The sequence below is a fragment of the Homarus americanus genome, unplaced genomic scaffold, assembly GCF_018991925.1.
Source record: "Homarus americanus isolate GMGI-L3 unplaced genomic scaffold, GMGI_Hamer_2.0 scaffold14720, whole genome shotgun sequence".
NCBI lineage: Eukaryota > Metazoa > Arthropoda > Malacostraca > Decapoda > Nephropidae > Homarus > Homarus americanus.
In genome coordinates, this window is record NW_024724088.1 from 175,127 (window position 1) to 202,640 (window position 27,514).

General features: G+C 42.0%; 1 protein-coding gene across 1 annotated transcript; it reads left to right on the forward strand.

Annotated features, from left to right (window-relative positions):
• The first annotated feature begins 19,460 nt into the window (after positions 1-19,460).
• On the forward strand, positions 19,461-26,390 carry LOC121864050 (keratin-associated protein 16-1-like). The gene is made up of 2 exons (XM_042362947.1): positions 19,461-19,487; positions 25,446-26,390. Exons 1-2 carry the CDS (start codon positions 19,461-19,463, stop codon positions 26,388-26,390), a joined length of 972 nt encoding a protein of 323 aa, XP_042218881.1.
• The last annotated feature ends 1,124 nt before the right edge of the window (positions 26,391-27,514 follow it).

Sequence of the window (27,514 nt, forward strand, 5' to 3'; positions counted from 1 at the left end):
TGGACCCGGGCTCGATCCCCGGCAGTGTGAAACTATGGGCAAGTTTCTTTACGCCATTTGCCTCTGTCTACCCAACAGTAATTGGGAACCTGGATGTTAATCGATTTGCAGATCGTGTTTCGGGGTAATGGCTAGCCAGTGCAGTTGGCGAGTTGTCCGGTCTTCTCGTCTATTCCTTGACACTGGGTCATTCAACTCGTTAACTTAGGGTGTGGCTGTTGTGATGGCGACAGCTTCTACACCTTAAACAAATTCACGCCTAGGTAGCCCTTGGACCGGCCATTCTCGTTACACGAGGGGCAACCATTATAATGAGGATGTTTGAGGGAGGGAGAGGATGGAGGTAGGAGAAGGACGGGGGAAGGAAGGAGGTGAGAGAGGAACGTGGTGGGAGAGGGTATAGGAACTGTGATCTGAAAATCTAAACTGGAAAAAAATTATTTTTCTGTTAAATGGACAATAAAGAAACGCATCCTTTAGGAAATAACACTGGCTCTCAAACCTGACAGTTCAAATATTAGAGAAGGTGCATAAAAGAGAGAAGTAATAGAGCTCTAACATAGCAGAAAGTGGCACTAGAGCGTGATTGGTGTGCGCCCTGGCAGTCAGTGTCCTCACTAATAACCCAAGTTAATAATGAAATAACTTTGTCAATAGCGCAGAGGGTAATGACCGTGAGCGACGCCTAATCCGATTACGGGGCGCTTTTGTTTGTTGAGGGCGTTTAAGACTTACGGCAAAAGCAACGATGCTAGATTATCCAAGAGGGAGAATAAAGCCTTCCTGGACAACAACATAAAACGTGGGGCGGTGAGTGACGGCAGAAAGGTGGAGTAAGGGGGGGGGAGGTTTGCTCTGCAAGGGGAGGCAGGAGGGGCTGGCAGAACAAAGGGGGAGGCTGCTGTGTGAGTGAATGGGGACTCAGAGGCAAAAGCAGACGACTTGGTGGAGGGAGGGAGGGAGAGTAAGGCTGTTGTGCAAGGGACGGAGGGAGTGAAAGAGGGAGGAAGGGTGTTGCTGTTGTACAAGGGAGAGAAGGTGAGGGGAAAGCGTGGTCGTTGTGTGCCGAGCGCTCGGCAGGTTTACGTGTGTGGGTTGGGTAGGTAGAGAGGAGTGGTTGCTGAGGTAACGCGCAGCAGCGAGCGCTCAAATTAACAGTAAAGACAGGGAATATTAGGGACGCTGGGGGCCAGTTGTTTGCTGTTAGTGTGAGGAGGGACGTGGTAACATTGTTAGTCTCAAGTAGGGGAAGGGACATAGTTGGTGCTGCCGGAGAAGGCAGCTATACATCATCCAGCAGGGAAGGGTGAGGCAATTGCACAATGTCCTCCTTAATTAACGAATGTATTTCTCAGATTGCTATTAAATATTTATCAAGGGCAGAGGGGGATATATACAGTGTATATACACTGCAATATTTTCATAAATTAAACAAAATCTAGGAAGACGACTTAAAGGCTCATGTTTGTATATGTTGTGTCCAACAGTATGTCCAACGAAGGTGCATATCAAATTAATTCTCCCTCTAAAAGAACTCGACCTTACTTAACTTAATCTCATCAAATTTAAAGTAACTTGGCCATTAGGACTGGAGCCTAATAAGACTCTCCTATCGGGACTGGGGCCTAATCCTAATGGTTAAGTTAGGTTAAGCTGGGGCATCTCAGAACTGAGGTCTGTTTAACCTACCACCATAACTAACATGTAACGTGAACACCTATGCACAATGCTTTCGGAGACACAACTTCCATGTAACATGCAAGAACTATAACGAAAACAAATATTATCGATTTACTAAGTGTAAGACTAACCTAAATGAAATCCCGCGGTAGCTGCCACAGTCTGACCGGTTTCCCTTGTTCTTATAAATATTGGCGATACAAGCCGGGGATTTCCTTCCTCTACCACACTGTATATTTTCTAGGAGAGAATAGAGGCGGCTGGTAAGCAGAGGTCCTCCTGCTTTACATAGCTCGGCTGGGTTTCACATTAGGCCCAGTGGCATTGTTATTTTTCATCTGCTTGACGGCAATAGCTACCTCATCACGGGATGGAGGATAGCTGAGGTGGGTCAGCTCTGGGTGCTGAGGGACCTCCTGGGAAGTCAGGACAACGACATCGGTGTTTCGGTTGAACAGTGAGTGGGCGTGCTCTTTCCAGCGCTGACGGATGCCTTCTTCGTCTTTAATTAGGGAGTTGCCATTGGATGAGCGGAGGGGGCCTGCCATGAGTTGTCAAGCAATACATTGTTTTAGTGGAATTGAAAAATTCTCGCATCTTGTGTTGATCCGCATATTTTTGCGTTTCACGCGCTTTATTTTTCCACCATTCGTCCTTTAGATTGCAAAATTTACGCTGGGCCATCGCTTTCTTCTGGCGGAAGGTATCAGCTTTGGTCCAAGACCGAAGGTTCTTCTTCCTGTCTGTGAAAGGAACACGTTTACCATTGATGAGTACGTCGATTTCCTGGTTATTTTCATCAGACCATTGCTGGTGTTTTCGTTCGATCTGGCCGAGCGTCTCGTTAAAGGATATTGTGATGACAGCATCGAGGATACCCCATTCATTTGGGGTCTTACTGGAGCTCTGTAAGTATGTCTGCATGATGCGGGGCTCCACCTCAGATTTTTCGTTCGGGCGCCAGGGCGTGTCCACATGCCTACGTGCCGCCCCTCTGGGGCACACACACATGTAGTTAAGGATGTATACACTTATTCACCAACGCACTCATACACACGTGTTAAGTGTCTTGGCAACTCAGCTTGCATGTTGGCACTAAATGCTATTACTTTTCAGGGTACGGAAATGCAGTTTGGACACCAGGGGTTGACAATAACTTCTGCCACTACGACTTAACGTTCTATTATATGTTTCTCATCAGTTAGTGTTGGAGGATTTTATTGCTAACATTGTAAATTACAATATAACCTCAGGAATATCCACTAAAGGCCGTGTGTGTGTCCGACTTTGTGAACACGATAACTGGAACAAACATCACTGTATCTGAGAGAGTATAGAATGTAGATTACACCACAACAATATCTCAGGAGGTGTTCGATAATCAATATTGTCCGTCTTTATTATTCAGATTTATAGCCCTAAGGACTTTACTAAAGTGCGGTGGGGGATTGGACCACCTTTATTGGCAAACGCTTCTTTAAAACAAGATTCTGAAAGTCGATTGTACTGCTTTGCTATATTCGCTATATACCCGAAATCCTCATCAATAAATTTATTTATGAATTACTGCAGATTTAAAATGCTTAATGAACAAGAATGGCCCCACATCCCTAATGTTAGTTAGACAGTGACCGTTATAGTGTTCCCCGGAGGACTGGTCGTTAGCGTGTACAGTGACAGGAACTCGTTAAGGGATGTACCAAGGTTCCTGGTTGTTTGGTATACAATCTTTGGCCCCCTCTCACCCCTCTTCATGATATATGCTGTAGTGGTTTTGTTTTTCTATTAAGTTGTTTCTTCGAAGTATGTGTGACTTATGTTGATTTCTGTACCTGTGGGCCAGTCATGTTGAAACTTAAAGAGAATTACCTTCTCTTTTATTAAATCCAAATGTAAACTTCATACTCTCAGAAGTTCAGTACAATATTTTTAAATTAGTTTCTTCATTATTTCTCTAAACCTCCATATAAATAATTATATTCCTAAACGAATTTACAGGTTATCTCGATAACGTTTGAAACAGTGAACAGATCACTCTATAACCCAGGAGCCACACTGATCCAGGAGCCACACTGATCCAGGAGCCACACTGATCCAGGAGCCACACTGATCCAGCACAGAACTTGGATTAAATTCGTAATTATTGTGAATATAATTTTGTACTTTGTGGTCATTTATTTACTGTTTCCTTTAATTGGAGGCCATATAGTCGATAATTTTACCCTGCGCCACTTTAAAAACTCTTCTTGTCAGGCACTTGCTAACCATTGATACCTTAGGAATCTTCAGTACTCGCTGTTAGTTCAATTTTTATTTACGAGTTTTAAGTAAAATGTGACACCCTCTCTCTCCTATCGTCCTGCACCATAGTCATCAGATGCTTCTTCAAACATCGGGAGTTTTTATACAGCTACCTCACTCTGTACCTACCATGCGTGTTCCTTTTGTTGTCACTACAGTGTTCACTTCTTTTCCCCGGCAAGAATTTACTGTACAGCTTCTCCACTCCTCCTCCTCCTGCTGCAACAGGGTACACATGAGGAACCTCCACAATTAGGTTATAGTGTGGTGGACAGCAGTGACACGCGGGTGAGTCCTGGCAGCCCCACCAGTGTCAACACCGCTCAATCATCGCAGGACCCACCACCTCCCCTCTACTGTCAACACACCGCTGCTGGCTGCACCTGTGTCTCGTTGTCCCGCCCCCACCCCCCCCCCCCCCCCCCCCCCCCCCCCCCCCCCCCCCCCCCTGCCCCGCCCCGCCCCGCCCCGCCCCGCCCTTCCCTTCGCCAACTAGTGATCCTGCATATCTTCCCGAGTGATAGCATGCTGCCTTACCCCCTCCCCCTTTGGTAGCACACTGCTAATACTGCCTTGCCCACCCAGTAATAGATAGATAGATAAAGATAATTTAATTGGCCACAATTTATGTAGTATAGTTAAAGAGCACAATACAAATACTACTAATAAAACAACTGAAACATCACATGCAACAAACAGACTAACCTGTAGTCCAACAAAGAAAAAAGTAACCTAAAGAAAAATATTACTACACTGTAAGAAGGCCATTAGGAAACAACATTAATTTATCACAGACCTCAAATTAAAGATTTCTGTAAAAACCTTCATGTACAAATATCAAGTTTCATGAACAATTTTGCACAATATTTTAGGATCCTTATGGTCGGGGAAAAGTTCTTCTAAAGTGGTAAGATTGTGAACTGTCCGTATTTCTTGTGTCGTGGGACGTCTGCACATCACCACACGGGCACAAGCGTTCCTCCAATATGAGGCGCCTCTGTCCCGTCATGTTCCTATACCTATGACCAGAGAGTCGTACAGAGACTCGGGAGAAAGTAAAATGTGTTCTATGCAGTTAATTTACATTTTCCTTAGTACTGTAGACAACGTGTACAGAATATTCGGGATTGACAGCTTTATACACAAATGTTCTAGAAGATTGAAACAGAGAATTACCTTGTTTCACTTGTTCATTGTAATGTGCACATCGTCAATATTATTTGTGTCTCTTGCATATCTACTGTTATGGGTGTTTGAATTTATAGCATCAGTTATTTTATATGACAAACGACCATCTATTAGTTCTGATCTCTCATGCCGAACCAGGTCAGACAGAGGGTAACCTGGCGTAACAAATGTCAGTACAGGTTATGTTACGGACACCCAATAAGTAATTAAATGTGAGGTAAAATACATGGTATAACAATGAGTACACAAACAACAACAAATGGGCATACCGCAAAAAACCGCCGGTGGATGGTGTAATACCGCGTCACCCCTTAGCTAACACACCACCTTGTCGTAAGCACAGTGGGCCACCCGGTATGATGAAAAATTTGAACATTTTTAATAGCGATTACTGAGATAATATTGATGACTACCCCTCATTAGCTGTCCCACAAGCACTATTACCCCCATGTGGTGGCAGAATAACACGAAAAACATATAATACATAAACAAGTCGGTATGTACATCATTGTCTCATGACCGTGTCGTTACATATAGACATGAAGAGGTGTAAAAATAAATTGACTCATATCATCGAGAATATTTTCATTTGGTAGGTATAGTTTGATCCTCAGCGACAGTTATCATTGGTGAATGTGTTCGTTTGTTTTGTGCTGAAATATTGTTCTGGTTGTTTTTGTGAGCGCTTAAAGTTATTGCGCATTGTAATTATTTAGGAAATTGATATGAAGCTGTTTCGGGTGGTGAAAATTGGTGGGAAATTGTTATTGATATATGGTTCATGTGAGTGATAGGAGAGCAATTTACACGCGGGGATGCTGACGTGCTTCCATCGCTCTTGTTGTCAGACAAGACCAGGCTGGCCCTCTGGTTTTGTTGCAGGAGTTTTAAATAGAGTTTTTACCAAGAGGGATCACCGTCGAGAGCATCAATTAAGTGAATGAATAACACGGCCAAGTTCATTGTCTCCCAAAAACACCAAATGCTGAAACAAAAGCCTCACTTGTTCTCAACGTTCTCTAACCATCAAAACTTGGGAGTAGTCTCATACCATGGCTGAGAGGCTTCCTTTGTGGCTGATGCTATATGCTTCCAAGGGTTGTCTCTACCTTTCAGTCACTCACCTACGGCATCCCCCAAGGCACTAGGATGGAACCACTTTGTTTATTCATCCTTATTATCGCTGCCCAGAAAGATACTCCCGTTCGCTGAAAATAAATCGACGACTCCACCATTGGCCTCAGTGTGAATAACTCGGCTCCCTACTACAGTTCCCTCCAGAATATACTGAAAATTCTCCAAGACTGGTCCACCACCAACCACCAACCATGTCGCCAACCAAAGTAAGACCATGATTGTGTACATCAACCTCTCCTCCGACCATGTCTCACATTGGGTCCCAACACACTCCAGGTTATAGAATCCATCAAGCTCCTTGGTGTCATTATAGATAACAAACTGAACTGGAAAATACATGAGTACAGCCATCAGATCCTCCAGTTACCGTCTTTACACCCTTCGTCGTATTAAATCCTTTGCAATTCTAACGTCTGAGGTTTTAAATTTTTACATAACATGCATACTTCTTAGACTCACCTATGCTTCTCTTGGCTGATCGACTTCCTTAAATGCTGTGCAACGAGGATTCCTAGAAAGTGCGCAGAAGAGGGCGTGCAAGACTATTCCTTCCTCCTCTTACATCACATACGAAGAGGCGTTTAGTATACTGACTCTCTCAACTCTTTCTGATCACCATGATAATTGTCTCCTGCTGTTCGACACCACGACTTCATTCAATCCCTATAGGAGCAAGTGCTGATCGCTACAAGAACAGTCCCACTCCAACCATTGTAAAACTCGTCAAGAACTCGTAGATAAGCTTTGTTCAGTCTCTGTTATTCTCATTTTTGTACTGTAACGGTGCTGAAATTCACTGTTTTATGACCCTGCCCCCCACAAAATTATATATAACTTATGTACCACTTATGTCAATTGTTTAATCTAAATCTTAAGGCTGTTTGTACTTGTCAATAACCAGTTAACTATCATTATTATCATTATGTTTATGATTAATATGCACACACACACGCTAGCTTGGGTTCAGTGTGTGTGTGTGTGTGTGTGTGTGTGTGTGTGTGTGTGTGTGTGTGTGTGCACTTTTTCTTCAACTTTCTCTGGATATGACGAAAGTTGTAGTTTACGCTGTATTGACTCACACCGCGGCGCCACACCAAAGAAATATATTTTGAAGGAACTCATCTTCGCCGTTTTTCTCAGGAAAGCAACACGTGATATATGTTTTTTATCTTATTCGTATTATTATGTTTTTAATAACTTATGTTCACGATATGTTATTAGTAGCCTGTATACATAAGCGTGTGTATGAGAGTATATTTGTTATATTAGTGTACAGCCAGAATTGTATACACGTTGACCGTTGTAACTCTGGTTAACTGAAGTCTGTGTCACTATCTAGCCAGGCTTCCCCTTCACCTAATCCAAGTATTATCATTGGGACCCATTAGGACAGGGACCCACATGACTGGTCACCGATAACTCGCACAGCCAGTCACCAGACACAAGTTGTGATGCTTATCAGATCACATCATTTTATCTTTCTTCTCTTTCACTTTATCACTCCTCGCTCTTATTCTCGCTTTCGCCCAGAACAGGAAACACTTAGGCATCACGGTCACTGGATAAATAGATACCAGATTTATTGGACAGATCATAACGTAACGTAACTTAACCTAACTAATACGACTGACTGGCTCCATTATTTATGAACCCGAGTCCAAATGTGTTCCAATGCTAATGCTTCTACTGTAACACTGTGTAGATCTGTCAACTGTCGAGACCATCAGCCTGGGGTGCAGAGGCGGTGTGGTGAGCTTATCAACCAACCTGCCAACTTCAGTGACAGTATCAGACACTACGGCGAAAAATCGATGTGTCGTCAACCATTTACAGATTTTTAAGTGTGTGTGTGTGTGTGTGTGTGTGTGTGTGTGTGTGTGTGTGTGTGTGTGTGTGTGTGTGTTTTCAGAGATACATGGAGTCTTAAACATAATCTGTGGCGATACGTTGAAAGAAAAATAAATAAAAACAGCATAATACGAGTTTTTCATACCCGGGAATGTTTTCACCCGGTTGTTCACTGCTTGTGAGATATGAAAACTGTTTACACATTATACTGAGGTCGATGCTTATCATGTTATGCTCGTTTCCGACTACAAGATTCAGTCATAGTTTACCGTCGACCCAGATTCAAGCTGAAGGGTATTGTCGTCTCCTAGGCAGCCTGTCTTTCAGTTTTTCAGTCCGTTTCTTATTGTATATTTGTCCTGGCGACACGAAGGATATGATATAACATTTTCAGTTGTAGACACGGGTTAATCTCATCAACCATTGGACAACGTTTAAAAGACTTGTGTTTATTTAATGAAGATTTTTGTAAGAACATAAAGAAGTGTTAGCAGCAGAGTCATGTTTAACCTCTCAGTGCTGCTCTTGTTTTCATTTCCCCAAAAGTTCTGGTTTATCAACTTTATTTCATAATATCTCTACAGAACTTTTTGGAAAATTAAAACAGGAGCATCACTGGGAGGTTAAACATCCCTCTGCAGTAGAAGCAGAAGGTGATACTGTACTCGGTTCACACAGTCCTGTTGAGCATAAAACATTAACCATCTTCTGTGGTCTTTACCTTCCATCTTCTTCTTTTTCCAATATTAAATCATTTTCTTTAAATAACACTAAATACATTCACAGAGTCTCATCATAGTCAGCCCACCAACCCTTGTAATGATTTGTTTTACTCAGACAGACACACAAACAGTGAGCTTTAACAGCCTGCAGAGAGTGTGAGCAACATTTCTCCCGCCTACCAGGTGACACTTTGATATATGATGAAGGATCGACGACCAGCCAACAATAACTGGAGAGAATTAAAGTGTCACAATACTCTCTGGAAAACGTCAGGGTCAGCTTTGCCCCACGTGAAGGAGTCGTGCTGAGATTAGAGGTAACGCGTTGCTGCAGACAACAAAGGTAACGTTACCTCAGGAAAGAACTAATATTAAGATATAATTAGATTTCAAGGAACTTCTTTGACAGATGTTTATAATGTCCAAGTATCAGAACTATTCGCTGGTACAGGACTTCATGCATTTTAATTTTAGAGTGTACAAATTAAGAAATTCAAATAAATCATCGTCTACACTGTAGACTCTACAGTATCAGGAAAATTAACAGATAAACAGGAAAAATAACAATTAAAGTAACAGGAAAATTATTTCCTGTAAGTATAAGAAATGCCAGACTCCATCAACACCAGATTATCTGTAATCAGCGAAGCAGATGATGTAATTACTCGCCAGGCAAAGAACAAACTAACCAGTTTTTCTGTGGGTGAATGTCAACGTCGATGGTTCACATGTACGAGCTATAGATGAACATGATACGTGTGAGGACAGGCGACCAAAGGATATTTATACTCTGCTTCTGTGAAGTCGCGAAAACACATGATTATATCATGTTTGAGGGTGTCAGTAATAAGTCTATCTCAGCCTACGATTAAAAAAGTGAGTCCCATAATCCTGACGGCAGTTTGGATACACCACAGTTAATAATTAAGTCTTCGCTACATAAGGGGGCAGCGTAGCCGTCAGTGTAACTCAACTGCCTTTTACTTTCCTAGGTGAGATTGATTCCCATTCTGTAACTGGGTCGACTGGGAGCGCTCCACTTAGCGGTCAGCCACGGTATTTTAACCGGCAAACGTTCGGTTAGGAAGAAATTATATACCCACTCGGCCACCGAGCCACAATATCTCCCAACAAATGAATTAAAAGAATGAATAGACATACATCCCGCAGTACTATGTACAACCCACACACACGCACACACACAAATCCCATGACACGGATATTTCACAGCAACACTAAAAAAATATGCGGGTAACAAAAACACATAATTTATGGTGGAAAATAAAAGAGTCGCCGATTAATCACAAGGAAAACAGTGATAAAATACAAAGTTAAACACAGAAAGAATATCAGGAATTTATTCTTTCACAAACCAGGCAGTAGCCAAACGCAGTAGAAATGTATAGAAGGGAAGGAAAAAAGAAGATAGAAGTTAAAAGAAGAAAGAAAGTGGAAAGATCAATCTTGTCTACATGACAACACCAGGCAGGACCAAGACCCAGCCGGAAGACACCAAATCACCTCAGCTGGTGGATGAACCGCTCCGCTCTGGACTTTCCCCGACCCAAATCTCAACCTTTTCCTTGATAAGATTTAATTGTTTATTTTCTTGACGCAAAAATTTTCTTCGGAGCTGATTTAAATTTTTTCACCAATGACGTTTCGCATGGAGAGTTAACAGTAGTCCCAAATGGAAATAGTTATCATACCATTTCAAGCAAACGAGAGGAGATGTATACTGTATGAAAACATTATAAGATATGTATTGTCTAGTGTAGGAACTAAGACAATAACCTTAGTTTTGTTTATCTATTCATGGTTCCTCATTATTCCATTGACGAGACACTTTGGTGCACAGTTGTACTTTTATAGCTTATTATAGATAAATCGCCTTACTACTGGGTTAAAAGGTTTTGTGTGTGTGGTGTGATTCTTTACCTAAGCCCAGGCCAGGTTTTTATCACAAATTACGGATCTATCCCAGTAACTCTCTGGTTACCTGAGGTTCGTGAGACTTTTTGAACCGAGTTATATATATTATTTATATATATATATATAACTTCAGGGACCCAGGCCATCACCATTTCTCCAATCAACAAACTATAGTCCAGTAACAACATGTGGGTCGGCTGATACAGTGTGGAATTTCACAGTCATAGAATAAAAATATTATGTAGCGTGAGAGAAGGAATCAATGTGACACGTATATGACTTTAACCGACCTGTTGCCCGGTCTCCACGCACGGCACTAAGTTCAACAAGTTATCACCTCGTGTTTGGTAGATTGAGTCAAGAAGGATTCACAAAGAATCTATCTACTGGCTTAACATATGCTCTCACTGGTGATGAGTGGACGTGGCAAATAAATCCACAGCTTCAGTTAGGGATGCTACAGTATTCTCATGCATTGGCTTGAAGTGAAATAGTAAAGTATAATTATTCATATACGGTTATGAGGAAAATTCAACTTACAGGCACGATCCATTGATGATCTGAACACACCTAGTTATTAATTTATATATGAGTAATGCTGTATTTGTTTGGAGATAATATCACCTTACTTTTCTATCAATGTTCATAAATAATTATTATAGGTGAAGTTTCATTAAATCTCCTTGAAAGATATACAGTTAACACGAGAAGCCATCATCTTATGTTCTCTCTCTCTGGAAAGTTGATCTGTGGTACCGTGAGATGGTTCTACTCCATGACGTATCTTTAAAGGTTCAATATGCCTTGTAAATTTCATTGAATTATCTTAAGGAAATATTACACGCCATGTTATCACCCACTGTTGTCATCATACACACACTACTCTCAGCACCACTGTTGTCATCATACACACACTACTCTCAGCACCACTGTTGTCATCATACACACACTACTCTCAGCACCACTGTTGTCATCATACACACACTACTCTCAGCACCACTGTTGTCATCATACACACACTACTCTCAGCACCACTGTTGTCATCATACACACACTACTCTCAGCACCACTGTTGTCATCATACACACACTACTCTCAGCACCACTGTTGTCATCATACACACACTACTCTCAGCACCACTGTTGTCATCATACACACACTACTCTCAGCACCACTGTTGTCATCACAAACTATTGGCATCACTAACTAGCATCATTAATCAACAGTGCCTAGTTACAGTAAGACTTATGGTAGTGGTGCAAAGTTTTAGCTCAAGTTAAGGTACCGATGTACTCGCTGCTTGGGATTTGAGCATTACTGTTGCTCCCGTATATTGCACAAATAACCATAACTGTTGATACACTGGTCCCGGGAGCAGACGCGGGCACACACAGAGCTCACCAGATGATGCTTTTACAACAATGAAGTCACCAAGCTGTGCATTGTGGGTAAAACAAGTGCTTGGTGAACTATCCTCACTAGTAATGTATCGTTGATAAAGACCCCACACAGACTCAAGTGCGTCATTGACTCCCTCACCTTCCGAGCTTATTTTATAAACCTATATAGTATTCCAGTGTCCATCCTATATATCGGCTCATCTGTAGCGATAAGTCTTTTATTACTTCTTACTTTTCTTCGTCTTAGGGGTTCTTGTACAAGTCTTAGTTATATACTAATGTGAAATAAGTACATTTCTAAGACCTCCCCTTTCCTGTGAAACGCGATCAGCCAGTGAGGAGACAAAAGTGCTTTATATACCTTCATTTACTTGTTTATTCATATGACTCTTGTCAATATAAGTGGATCTCACCAATGTTTATGTTTAATCGTGTGCCTGTGTGACCTCATTATGATTATTGGTATATAAATCAAATTCTAAGTATAATAAGAAAACTGTCTGTGTTCGTTTTACCTGCCCTCTACCATACTAAATTAATAGCTAATTAATTGAATGCCATTACCACTTTGCCTTCTCTATGGTGTTGAAAGTTATGGTTGAGAATGTTGCCTAATTGTTAAGTGGTTATTGGAAGTGTTGGAACAAATCACTCTACTGTTAACTAGAGGTTTTAGTAATCCCGTAACAGTGGTAATTTTGCCATAGGTCTTGGTAGTTATAGCATAGTAGGTCATGATAGTTATAGTATGGTAGGTCATGGTAGTTATAGTGTACTAGGTTATGGTAGTAGTCGAATTGTAGGTCATGGTAGTGAAGAGGGTCATGGTAGTGGTTGGATAGGTCATGGTAGTTGTAGTGTGAATGATAGTGGTAGTATGGTGGGGGTAGTATGGTGGTCGAGGGGCGTGGTAGATGAGGAACATGACTGGGTGAGGGGTGAGGGTGTGGTGGCGTGTGAGTGTGGCGTGCGAGGCGTGTTCCCTAGGGAGGGGAGAAGGCTGGCGCGGGGTTGAGTGGCCCAGGCTGCCCTCTAATCTCCAGGTCCGCTGTAATTAATGTAATTGTCAAAATTCTTCTTCTGTGCTTTCCAGTAATGCACGTGCAGTGTGTCGTGCGTGGCGGCGGTGCTCCAGCTGCTGTGAGTTTACTTGAGGGTTTTGCTCTCTACTTATTCATGATTTATAACATGTAAACAACGAGCGGTTATTATCTTAAATTTAAAATATACTTTTACCTCAACTCATACAATATATATATATATATATATATATATATATATATATATATATATATATATATATATATATATATATATATATATATATATATATATATATATATATATATATATATATATATATATATTGTTTTTCTTTTTTGCCGTTTGTGTCCACAAATTAGATGTTGCCAACTTTTAAATCCGAAAAGTTTTACAAAGTAATACAATAGGTACTTGAATATATCAAACACTAATATATTAAACAATAGTCACCCTCATGTTTTGATATACCTCAAAGAGTTCATCCTTCCTTCCTTGCTTCGTCTCCCTGAGTCCTTTACATAATGCCAAAGCAGAAATAGCTCTCTTAGTCTTTAATTATCGATGAATAGTACTTGTATTAACCTAGAAACACAGTAATACATTACAACATCAACACTCCAGTGTAGTGTCCCCACCGCCTTACCTGATGTGTGTTAACTATCTACCTGACCCAGTGAGGGGCGTCAGGTGGTGCACACAACACCTCGTCATTCATATGACCTCCTTTGATTTTTTTTACAATTTATAATGTGACACGTATAATGTACAGTACCTCTTCAGCATAACACGGTATTATACAGAGTTGGTTGATGTGTGTGTGAGTGTGGCAGTAGAGCAACTGATTTTTTGGCCAAATAGGAATAACTTTTTATTTTTATTCCTACAACTGAATATAAAAGAGTTGATATATTGAATAGTTTACATTGTTTCATTTAAGACGACGTTTGCCATCATAGGATAGCCAAGTAATATCCCAAGCTGGTTAGATTAAGTTAGGCTAGACTTTTTTTGAAACTATTCATTCTTGTGTATTATGATAATCTGCATCATCGTCTGTGGCTATTCAAACGATTAAAAATATACTGTGCATAGAATATCGCTAATCAAAGATTATCCGAACACACACACACACACACACACACACACACACACACACACACACACACACACTCTACCACCATAGCCACCACTTGCTCCAACTTGATACCAGGAGAAGAAACTGCTTCACGAAGCTACTCGACCCTAGTGAGCACCGATCAGAACCAGTTTCCCATCTGACTATGAAACAGAGGTATCGAGACAAGTGTGTCTGCCTGGTAAGCTGAGTCTCTTCTCTGCGGCTTGCGGTGTTCCTCTTCTCCCGGGGTGTGGACGACGAGTTGTATTAAGGACTACTGCTGGTGATGGTAGTGGACTACGGCGGTAATCCCTGGTTCCTTGTGGTTGGCCATCTCAACCTAGACTTGTTACCTGAGCTGCCCTTCTATCAGGTCTTTGTGTTGTTGTACATAGTATAGTAGTTAATGTTTAAAGTAGGAATAATCGGGTAACATTCTGTGTTTTGATATCTGTATAGTTGTGTTTTACTTGTGTTATGTAATTTACCTTATTAACTATATTAATCAATACTTTATATATATATATATATATATATATATATATATATATATATATATATATATATATATATATATATATATATATATATATATATATATATATATATATATATGCTTATGTGTGTGTGCTACACTTTAAGATTCAAGTGTTTAATCAATCTATTTACACTGAGTAAATATCGCATGTATAAATGAACGTTTCTTGTCATCTGATAAAACTTAATTATTTTTTTGTGATAATAGTTCACAGCTGGTGGCCTTACCGGGGTAGTGTACGGAAGAATTTTTTCTTTTATATTACGAAATTTAATTTGCTAGCGCTGTTCAAGAACTTTGCTGACACGGAAAGTATTGCTGAGGTACTGTAACAAGACCCATTGGGTTCCCAATGATTTATGACTTTTTTGTACTTGTACCAACACAGGAATGATGAAGGCTCACCTTTATAACCATGACAGGTCATCAATAACGCAATGACGAAGCTATTATTACCCAATTTCATGGTATCCTTCATGTAATCACCATAATTGGTGGGCTTTACTCCCATTTTCGTGAATGTCGAGGCGTGTCCTGTCGTTTTTGTGACTGGCGGGGAGAGAGAATGCTATTGTTGAAAATCTGCAACGAATTTCAATGGTAAATGCTCCCTATAGCTACCACAGTTCTTCCTATAGCTACTAAAGCAAAGTACTCCCTATGGCTACTACAGTAAAGTGCTTCCTATGGCTACTACAGTAAAGTGCTTCCTATGGCTACTACAGTAAAGTGCTTCCTATAGCTACTAAAGTAAAGCGCTCCTTATTGCCATTACAGTAAAGTGTTCCCTATAGCTACTAAAGTAAAGTGCTCCCTATAACTACTAAAGTAAAGTGCTCCCTATAGCTACTACAGTAAAGTACTCCCTATGGCTATTATGAATGGTGAGGTTGTCCGCATTATGCTAGGTAAGGTGTGTGACCCAGGTAGCAACGGTACAGTGCCCCCAGTGTCGTGGCGTCCTGCTGCAGGTATTAGTCACAGGACGTCATGCCTTGGCAGGTGATCGATCCCCTCTTGCTGCTGTTCCTCGAAATGTTTATTATTGCAGGAAGAATTACGGCTCCGCTTTTTTCCCCCTTAGAGTGATGTTTATAGCGCAATTAAGCCAGTAAGTGACCATTAAATAATTCTAATGACTCCATTGAAATTATGATGTATTAGCTTTTGTATTCAGGCCATTAGTAATTTTCTTAACCCTCCCTCCTCCCTCCCTCCCTCCTCCTCCCTCCCTTCCCTTCCCTCCCTCCCTCCCTCCCTTCCCTTCCCTCCCTATGCTCGGTACACCGGGGCAGGTGTACAAGGTTCGATCTTTTATAACACGGAAAATATTGTAGTCGTAAAGTACTTTTGTTCTATTGTTGCGTGTGACGAATCTTGAATATCGAAAGCAAAGAGTTAAAACTTTGAATGTATTTTGTCGAATAAGAAATTAAATTATCAATTGCTTAAAAGTAAAAGGAAATTAAAATGAAATTAAGAGTAAAATGATTCAGAAAATGTATACTTACGACAAATTATTCTCGAGTGTGTGTGTGTGTGTGTGTGTGTGTGTGTCTCGATAATTACAATACAAATTTTGTTGTATTTGATGCAATTGTTTTTTTGTAAGATGTTTCGAGGTAGACGGTGTGGTGACTGGCGCCCTATAGTATGTGGTAGTGAGTTATATCATCACTGTCATTAGAGAAATCTTGGAGTTTATTTATGTATTATTAAAAAAAGGAATTTGGTTATTAATTGGTAAATTTAGATCACGTTAAATTACTTGAATTAATAACCAGAAGAAAGATAAAAACTTGAGCGGTATTTGTTTTCACTTTTCATAAATTACTGATGAAAGAAAACATTTGTGAACTAACTTTTACGTTCTTAAAACTTTGATGTGTTTGTATATTAACATTGATACAGGAACCCGCTTCACAAACCATATATCACCTAATACTTTCATTATCATCATTTATCAGTTAACACCTTCACTATTAAATCACGCAAACAAAGCTCGTTATTTGTATTTAATTTTTGCTAACCAGGTACAGCCTCTTCCACTTCCAACTGTTACAAGCATCGTCGTCAATCCACTCTCTCCCTCTGGTGTTAACCCGGGTGTAATGTCCCATATTATAACCCCCCTTAAACTATACACGGGTTGGTAAATAAGGGACTGGCACCAAACCTTTCAGTAGAGTAGTCATAGAATGTGTAGGACCGCTAATCAAGAGTAGACGAGGTCATTAATTCCTGCTAACCGATATCTCGAGTCCATTTCTCTCTGGAATATTACCACGAAGAGTGTTGTTTAGGCCTGATCAAATTTGCCATACAGGTTGGTCTGTCTGCCACTGTGTAGTCGGATCAGGGGTCAAATTTTACCTTTAGGTTCTTCGGACAGGTAATGAAAACCTTGGGGGTCTTTCAGTGTCGTTCGACGGCCTTCCACCCTCAAAATTTATTGCATATACATAACTTTAACCTGTAGGGAAACACTCACACCACCAGTGGCCCATAACTTCATATTTACTTCACGTCCTTCTTCCTTCAACACTGAGAGCACAATACCTTCTTTAACACTAGGACACTATACCTCCACACTATACCTCCGACACTGATCATCATACCTCCAACACTTCAGTAATATGTAATCCTCCACCTCCACTTCATTCCACTTATCACTAAATGCTTATCTCCAACACTTCAGGGCGGTAACTCTCCACTTCCTTCCTCTGGCACTGAGCATCGTGTCTCCACCATCTAAGTAAAATGATCCCTCCAACCCTTCAACCATATAGCTCCTAAACTACCTTCCTTCAATAATGATCATCACATCTCCTACAGTCTTCAAGAGAGACAGAGACAGAGAGACAGAGAGAGTCGCAGTGAAATTATCTCTGTCAATAATGAGGTAATCCTTCCCTCGGGCACCCCAAGAACGCTAGACCCATAATTCTTTCATAGATTATCAATTTTCTCCTCGTGCCGTCTTCCTCCTCATCGTCAAGCAATTACTCCTCCATTACCACATTTTATCATTCTCTCAACTCTTCCAATTTTTTTTTTTAGAGAAATTAATCGCGATCTCGGGAGAAAATTTAAAGAAAAAGAAATAAAGAAAGTTTTATTTGCGTCATCAATTTGTCTTTAAGAGATAACGAGAGGGGAGATGATATTGGTGAAGCGATGAGTGGGGGAGGGGGTGAGGGGGTGATAGGAGGGGACGATGAGTGGGGTGAGGAAGTAAGTAGGGGAGAGGCGATGAGAGGAAGAGACGATGAGTGGAAGGGAGGTATGTGGAAGTAGCGGTTAGATAGAAGGACGATGAGAGGGAAGGACGATGAGAGGGAAGGACGATGAGAGGGGAGGAGGTAAGTGAGGTGGACGGTGAAAAGGGGAGACAATGAGAGGGAGGGAAGGTCATGGAAGGTGAGAGGGAGGGGCAATGAGAAAGGGAGGAAGTAAGTGAGAGAGGCGATGAGAGGAAGGGAAGGTCATGGAAGGGGCGAAGGAGAGGAATGCCACTGGCGATGTGTGAGGAAAAGGAGGAGGAACTTTGCGGAGGTGTTGAGGAAGGAGAGGCAGTAAGAAGGAAAGGTTGTGAGAGGGATGAATGGTGAGGGAGAAGAATGATAAGAGGAAATGATAATGAGAGGGAAGGATGATTAGAGTGTATTATAGCCCCTCTCAAACAGACAATCAAACAGATATTAATGTAGGTTATATACATTATTCTTAAGTAATTACATCATCCACAGTAATTAAACCATGAGCAAGTGTCAAGAAAAAACTTCCTAATACCTCATGTTCTCTTTCCAATGACCTCTGCCTCTTCTCTTCCCAAGTCAGGTCGCCAGCAAACTTGTGTTGAAGGTTGAGACTATTAAACTTGGCAAGATGAGCCTCCGTCACGCCCTTATTAATGTCTTTTATCATTATTACAACAAAGTTTACTGGACGGGAGACAAGAGTGAGTCACGACCAGAAGGAGTTAAGTAGCCGTGACTGTGTGTCGGTATGTGGGGTCGAGAAGTGGTGTGGAGATCTTCAGTACACGTTGCTTAAGAACAGCCTTGACTTATGCCACTGAATACAATGTCATCGTATTCATGGGGTCAAAAGTATCAAAAGAACACGATTTTCCAGGGACCGGTTCTCTTGTAGGCTTCACATCGTAACTCTCTGTTGTCTCGTTCACATGATCCAAACACTGGCTGCCCGGGTCACGTAATGACATCTAACGGCGTCTCTTTCATCATGTTTGCTTCACCTCTTCTCCAAGTTCAGTTTTCAGCAGTATCGTATTCTCCTAAACAATAAGATTTAAACCTTTATCTGGTGATTTTGTTAACCACCTAATTCTTTACCCTCTTCATCGTTCTCTTTTTTTTATTTTGTGTGGAAATTTCTCTTTTTATCCACCTTGATCTTCGTCTCTGGTCGCTTCTTTTACTGTTGCCAACTTAAATATTTTAACTAGGTCGCTACTACACCTTTAAAAAAAATTACTTCCAAATCTGTAGTTCTTTCCTCTACAGTTGACTCAGTGCAAATTTGCCAACATGATAATCCCCGGCAGCGGACAGCATGTAAAACCACATTAAATTTTTGTATGGTGTCTTTAACTTCATTTGTTTATTTTATTTTACAATCTCTAGGACACTTTCCCTTTACCTCTGTGTTACGGAACCTGCCATTGTAAACTTATCCCTGACATCTGGAGGCACAAGACCATGACACACCCCCTCCCTCCTCCCTCCTGAATGACCTCCTCCTGCAGGCTTTTGTCTTGGGAAAGGTTCATCGGAAAACGTTTGTAAAGAGAGAGAAACTGGGAGGTACTGAAGCTGAACTAAACACAACTCAAGAATCATATGAGGAATGTGTGTGGGGGGGGGTGTGCACAGGGTGGTGTAATGCATCTACTGTGTCAGCATTATGTTACTGTTAAAGTACATGCATCGCTTGTTACATCTCGCTTTCAGCTACTACTGCTGGCTAGCCCTCGTGGTGAACAGGGAAGCAGCCTTGCGTAAGTCTTCCCCTGTCAGTACACAGCCTCTTCACCATCAAGACTCCTGCTGTGCCTCCTTGCGGTAAAACATGATAACTGGGTTCCTCATGGCCCTAGGCTAGATCAGTGAACTGACACAAAAAAGTGACGAATTATGAACAACTATTCAACTGTGAATAAGAGGTGTACAGATCATGTCTTACATTCAACATTCAGCTTCGTCATCATTCATGGAATTAAATACCTGAGAAAAGACAAGACTCTTATAAAATAGTTATTAGTTATACCTTTAACGTGTTCAAGAAAATATACAATTATACTTAATAAGAACAATAAATGTTTGTATCATGCAGAAGAGTAGACCAGTGTGGTAGGTGGCCTGTGGTTAGGGTCACTGGAGTAGACCAGTGTGGTAGGTGGCCTGTGGTTAAGGTCACTAGAGTAGACCAGTGTGGTAGGTGGCCTGTGGTTAAGGTCACTAGAGTAGACCAGTGTGGTAGGTGGCCTGTGGTTAAGGTCACTAGAGTACACCAGTGTGGTAGGTGGCCTTTGGTTAAGGTCACTATAATTAACGCCCACTCTGTGACACCCACTTGATCTGTCGTAATTAATCTCATAATTGGCTCTCGGGTTTTAAATAAGAGGCTTAAAAGCTGCTTGTGACGAACTGCTGGCCAAGTGATCTGATATTCAAATTACCTACAATTATATTTAATTAGTTTTCTATTATAATTAGCTTATATACCAGATATTACAGGTAAGAGCGAGAGATTTTATAGAGGTTAGACTCTATCATGCTAATAGAATTAACAAGGCATGATTAAGCAATCAAATGTATGCATATAAAACAAAATATTTTAACACTAATAAGAATAATGATAATGATAAATGGATGAATGATATAGAGGAAGATATAGAGGCCTCATTAACCAGCAACACAGCGTGAGACACCAGAGTCTGACACACACAATATCAACAACAGATCTTAAGTTTAACGTTAAAAGAAGTAGTTCGCTAATATAAAGTCGTAACACCTAACAGAGAGGCAAGCAGTAGTGACACCTGGATATCAACATGATCACTGAAGCCATGAGGCGGGTTGACCTACAGTAGTGAAGTAAAACAGCAACATATTATTCCCGGCAACTTGATCATCATTTGCAACTTCAGGAGTATTATGGAAAAAGTCTTAATAATAATGTTTGGTCAGAGGACAATATTTGGACGGAAACATAGAAATTTAGGAACGTTAATCATCATATTGAACTTCTTGGTGTCGAATTTTAGTTGAATCTGATATCGGGAAGGCAATTTTCGTAAGAGATGGCAGGGCGGACAGCCAGGCAGGAGCGGCGTCATTACTGAGGCTGAGCACATACTTCCCGCAGTATACGATTTAGTTCTCATGGAAAATAAGTATATACATTCTAAGATAATTTTCAGCTCTCTCTCTCTCTCTCTCTCTCTCTCTCTCTCTCTCTCTCTCTCTCTCTCTCTCTCTCTCTCTCTCTCTCTCTCTCTCTCTCTCGTAGTGAGGAGCATTAGTTAATAGTTTCAAAGTGACTTATAATAATTTTATCGAATTTTCAAGGTACGGAATATCAAAATAAATTTGGGGACCTATGTTAGTCAGCTTTTAACTGCCGGATCATTACCTGCCAATAGGGTGTCAATTTCTTATAATATTATTCGTATGTTTTCTCAAATGGAATCTCAACAGCAGTAATACGGCAACGGGATTCGATTTCAAAAAGTGGCATTGTTATAAGGAGCAACACCAAAAAAAAAAAAAAAGTATTTCATAGGGTGAAGAGTCTAAGGCTAAGTACCCACACATAGTTCTTAGCTGTGTCATCTCCGTCAGTACTGGGAGGTCTTCTCAGGATGAACACAAGCTATGTATTACAACAAAAGGGCCCTTGATTGAATGCTAACAATAGTATGTTTAATGCTACAAAACTGAAAACTACAATTTCAGCCACATGGTGACGTAGACGGCGCCAGCAATATATTTATTCCTGGCAGAGTAACAAAATAATACAAAAATCAAACATTTATTGTATGTAATGACTTCACACTACGCCATAGAACATCAATCACACTAGTATCCACGCATAGTTCCACCATCAACCATCAATAAGAGTATTTTTGTGCTGCCAGCCTCCAGAATAAAGTGACATTCTTCGCTCCTGGTAATTAAAATTTTTTCCTCGCTAAGTATTGTAGGTGTATAAAGCAGGATTATGAGGAGTTTATCTAATATAGCGTTCATTAGTCAGCCCGTAATGGAGCGTGGGCAGAAAACTGGGCCCAGCGCTCCACTCCCTCACAGTAATTGGATAAACTTAACACTGTTCAGCGTTTAGCGTAAATGACTTTTCTGAGAATTAACTTTAGTTTTTTTTTTCTTCCTAAATTTATCTCTCATTACCTAAATTGCACATCCGGAAGATATCGATGTTCAAATATTTTCCTTTTTATCTTTCCGAAATATGAACTCATGTTTGAAGCGCTTTTTAAGTATTCACTACAGCGCACAGCTTCACGTATATGTGCTTTTAAAATCGCATGATATATCGTCGTGAGTGTACCCAGATATTCGACAATTATTAAAAACTCTCTTAAATTCTTTGAAAATTGGTTTTACTGGAGTGTGATCAGATCTTCACCCCTGGAACGTTTCGCTGTTGCTCGGTGGTAAACACATTACCTCGTGGCCACCACCTGCCTCACCTGGAGCTACCACTCTTAATATTGGTATAGCTATAATCATACCACCACCACTTGTGTTTTTTATCATCACGACGTATATAATGTTCCTTTTATTCGTTATATGTGGATTTTATCTCTATACAAACACCATTATTATTATTACTATTATTATTATTATTATTATTATTATTATTATTATTATTATTATTATTATTATTATTATTATTATTATTATTATTATTATTATTATGAAATGTTTAATTTATGATGCCAAGCGATATCACCGTTGCTTGAAGGTGTTAAATAATAAAATTTCTATGTATTGCACTGGACGTGACGGCAGCCTTGGACAAAGTTGCTGGTGGAACCCTCGACACCTAACCTAACCTAACCTAACCTAACAATGTGGCTAATTTTGTTTCCCCATTGTTGTGAAAACCTGTATAATTATATAGTTATGGGTAAATTATTCAACACAGTACAAGAACAATTGCCATATTTTTCACGGTGGCTTAAGACTGAATTGACGAGACATTTTTTACACGTTTGTGATTGTATAAGATTGATAATAATTATATAATCGACTGAAGAGAAGAGAACTACTGTAAAACGTTTTCGAGTCAAGGTCTACAAAGTGCAGTGAGACGAATAACTATAAGAGATAAGGCAGACTGAACCATAAAGTATTAAATTTACTTTTAAAATGTCTAAAGGAATGTTCGCCTTCTCCTCCTTTCAACGTGTTAATGACCTGTTCATGGCCTTTTTTTCTAAATTTACTTGAGAAATATTAGCGCCTGCACAAGGAGTCTGACACACAAGACTCACTGATAACATCACCTGATTAATACACATTGAAGAAGCAGCCAAGAGCCTAAGGAGATATAGTGGTGACCAGTGGTGAGCCTTACACACTGGATAATTTTGTCTTCTTACAATGTCATTATATATTGTGAACAAGAAAACGAATTATTTGACTATTAAACAGTACAAAGAAAACATAAGGTGCCCGATCTTCCTGGTTCGGTTAGGTTAGGTTAGGTTAGGTTAGGGCCCAACAGGACTAAAGGGCCCGTCTAACCAGGAACTTACATCAACCCTTCCGAGAATAGTGTCGAAACTATAATTAATCTATCAAGTTTGTCGTTTTCAATATCGCCTCCTTAAGAAGAATATTATGCCGCTAACTGCACATCAAACTTATAATTAGCGCAGTAACCATATTATCGGGGCCAGTAATCTGTGTGGAGGGTTAAGCTGATGACCAAGTTGATGGGGAGGGAGGATGATGGAGAGGGAGGGTGATGGAGAGGGAGGGTGATGGAGAGGGAGGGTGATGGAGAGGGAGGATGGTGGGGAGGGAGGATGATGGAGAGGGCGGATGGTGGAGAGGGAGGGTGATGGAGAGGGAGGATGGTGGGGAGGGAGGATGGTGGGGAGGGAGGATGGTGGGGGAGGAGGGTGATGGGGAGGGAGGATGGTGGAGAGGAGGATGATGGAGAGGGAGGATGGTGGAGAGGGAGGATGGTGGGGAGGGAGGATGGTGGGGAGGGAGGGTGATGGGGAGGGAGGATGGTGGAGAGGGAGGGATGATGGAGAGGGAGGATGGTGGAGGGAGGATGGTGGAGGAGGGATGATGGAGAGGGAGGATGGTGGAGAGGAGGATGGTGGAGAGGGAGGATAGTGGAGAGGAGGATGGTGGAGGGAGGGATGGTGGAGGGAGGATAGTGGAGAGGAGGATGATGGAGGGAGGATGGTGGAGGGAGGATGGTGGAGAGGGAGGAGGATGGTGGAGAGGGAGAGGATGATGGAGGGAGGATGGATGGTGGGAGGGAGTGGAGGGAGGATGGAGAGGGAGGATAGTGGAGAGGAGGATGATGGAGAGGGGATGGTAGGAAGGGAGGATGATGGAGAGGGAGGATGGTGGAGGATGTGGGGAGGGAGGATGATGGAGGGAGGATGGTGGAGTGGGAGGATGGTGGAGAGGAGGAATGATGGAAGGAGGTGGAGGGAGGATGGTGGATGGAGAGGGAGGATGGCGAGGTGGAGGAGGATGGTGGGTAGGGAGGATGGTGGAGGGAGGATGGTGGAGTGGGAGGATGGTGAGAGGGAGGAGAATGATGGAGGGAGGATGGTGGAGAGGAGGATGGTGGAGAGGGAGGATGATGAGAAGGGAGGGAATGGTGGAGGGCGGATGATGGAGAAGGAGGATGGTGGAGTGGGAGGATGGTGGAGAGGGAGAATGATGGAGAGGGAGGATGGTGGGTAGGGAGGATGGTGGAGAGGGAGGATGGTGGAGAGGGAGGATGATAGAGAGGGAGGGTGATGGAGAGGGCGGATGATGGAGAGGGAGGGTGATGATTGATAGTAACATTACCTAATACATATAATAATACTGCAATGAAGAGCAATTATAAGGGACAATATAATTCATCAATACAATATCAAGGAAAACAATTATTAACATCCATAAAGTGTAGTATTATAAAACACACAGTTCATAACACCGTGTAAAAACATTTCAATAACTCTGAATAATATATTATGACATTTTGTGTAAATTGATTTCGTAATTATATAAGTGTCAGTTGCCAGTTGTCCTTGATGAGGTAATTGACCAGTGACACAGGGACCACCATACACAATACAAGGACTATGGTCATTATATGGGCAGGAGATAATTACATACAGTCCTTCTCACGTGATATTTTCTCACTTTCTCTCTTTATTCCCCTAATATACGTCAGTTACATGTATTACAACTTACTAAAATTACATAAATATTACAGTTGATTCACGAATGCTGTTCTCTGTTCTGTAGTGTCTAATCTTGTCGACATCCTCGTTGTGTGCTCCCTGGCGCCGTCACCCTCGTTGTGTGCTCCCTGGCGCCGTCACCCTCGTTGTGTGCTCCCTGGCGCCGTCATCCTCGTTGTGTGCTCCCTGGCGCCGTCATCCTCGTTGTGTGCTCCCTGGCGCCGTCACCCTCGTTGTGTGCTCCCTGGCGCCGTCATCCTCGTTGTGTGCTCCCTGGCGCCGTCATCCTCGCTCTGGCGCCGTCACCCTCGTTGTGTGCTCCTGGCGCCGTCACCCTCGTTGTGTGCTCCCTGGCGCCGTCACCCTCGCTGTGTGCTCCCTGGCGCCGTCATCCTCGTTGTGTGCTCCCTGGCGCCGTCATCCTCGCTGTGTGCTCCCTGGCGCCGTCATCCTCGTTGTGTGCTCCCTGGCGCCGTCATCCTCGTTGTGTGCTCCCTGGCGCCGTCATCCTCGTTGTGTGCTCCCTGGCGCCGTCACCCTCGTTGTGTGCTCCCTGGCGCCGTCACCCTCGCTGTGTGCTCCTGGCGCCCGTCACCCTCGTTGTGTGCTCCCTGGCGCCGTCACCCTCGTTGTGTGCTCCCTGGCGCCGTCACCCTCGTTGTGTGCTCCCTGGCGCCGTCACCCTCGTGTGTGCTCCCTGGCGCCGTCACCCTCGTTGTGTGCTCCTGGCGCCGTCACCCCTCGTTGTGTGCTCCCTGGCACCGTCACCCTCGTTGTGTGCTCCTGGCGCCGCGTTATGTGCTCCTGGCGCCGTCACCTCGTTGTGTGCTCCTGGCGCCGTCATCCCTGGCGCCGTTGTGTGCTCCCTGGCGCCGTCACCCTCGTTGTGTGCTCCCTGGCGCCGTCACCCTCGTTGTGTGCTCCCTGGCGCCGTCACCCTCGTTGTGTGCTCCCTGGCGCCGTCACCCTCGTTGTGTGCTCCCTGGCGCCGTCACCCTCGTTGTGCTGACATACAGCTCTTTAAACCCATTATTACAAGCCCTTAAGAACAATGACTTAATCTCTTGAGCATGGTGTCAACTGTTTGAATACGATGATGCTGTACTCATGGGGTTAATTCATCGTACTCCCGGGGTTAGAGTCCAATCAGAGTGACGGTAAGAGACAGACCTCCGTACTAGTGTGTTATACTATATTGTGTTATCTTACTCATAAACATAAGTTGGGTCAAAATTATGCCAAGGAATCATTTAAATCCTTTAAAATATTTGCATAATTTACCTAATGGCGGAATTACTGAATATTAATTCAACCTGAATGTTCTAAACATTTGCTAATGCATCAACCTGGATTTTCATATATTACCATTTAAAATCACCAGTTTCATTACTAACTGTGACGGTAAAACAAAATCACGTTATAGTTCGTATGATGTTATTAAGCACCCAAATTGATGTATCCAACTCATTGATTATGTTAAACAAATGTGTCTGACAACGCCCTACATAATTTTCTAAGTTAAAAAATATTTAATGGTGAAGTATTTCAACATTCACTCAAACGCTTTATGACACTGATTCAAATTTTAGTTACAATACATTGTGTCGGTAAAGTCCAAACAAGCTGCCTCGTGCTCACAGTGACTTAAGTTAAAGCAGGATTCATAGGCATGAACACACGCTCAGTCTCCTGCTAATTATTATTAATGGAAGTGGTTCAACGTAACCCTCCCTCTAAGGGACCAGGAAGTCAGAAAACCGATTAACTTAATGAACTTTGGCGAGGTGTGCATACAAATAATCGAGACGAGTAAACGTCAGCCGACCGCTTCTAGATAGCTGGAGGGATGTTGACTAAACTCATCATCTGCCTGCTAGGAGTCCCGACCTTCGCCCTGCCCATAATCAAACTACTACCTTATGTTGCCTCATATGATCTGCCTCACCATAAGACCCAGTGTCAACATATCACTGTTTCCCGTCGTAGTCATCGATTATGTGGCACCGATGCTCAAGACTAGACGAGGTCATTAATTCCTGCTAACCATCATTAATGTTCCTACCCGATATCCCGAGGCCATCCTCTTTCGGAATATTTTTACGAGGAGTGTTGTTCGGGCCTGATGAAGTTTTC

Excerpts from the sequence above, each read along its gene's own strand:
- LOC121864050 (XM_042362947.1), top strand. The coding sequence starts at position 19,461 with ATGATAATCCCCGGCAGCGGACAGCAT. Across the intron at positions 19,488-25,445 it reads TCCCCGGCAGCGGACAGCAT|TGTCTAATCTTGTCGACATC; the intron begins GTAAAACCACAT and ends TCTGTTCTGTAG.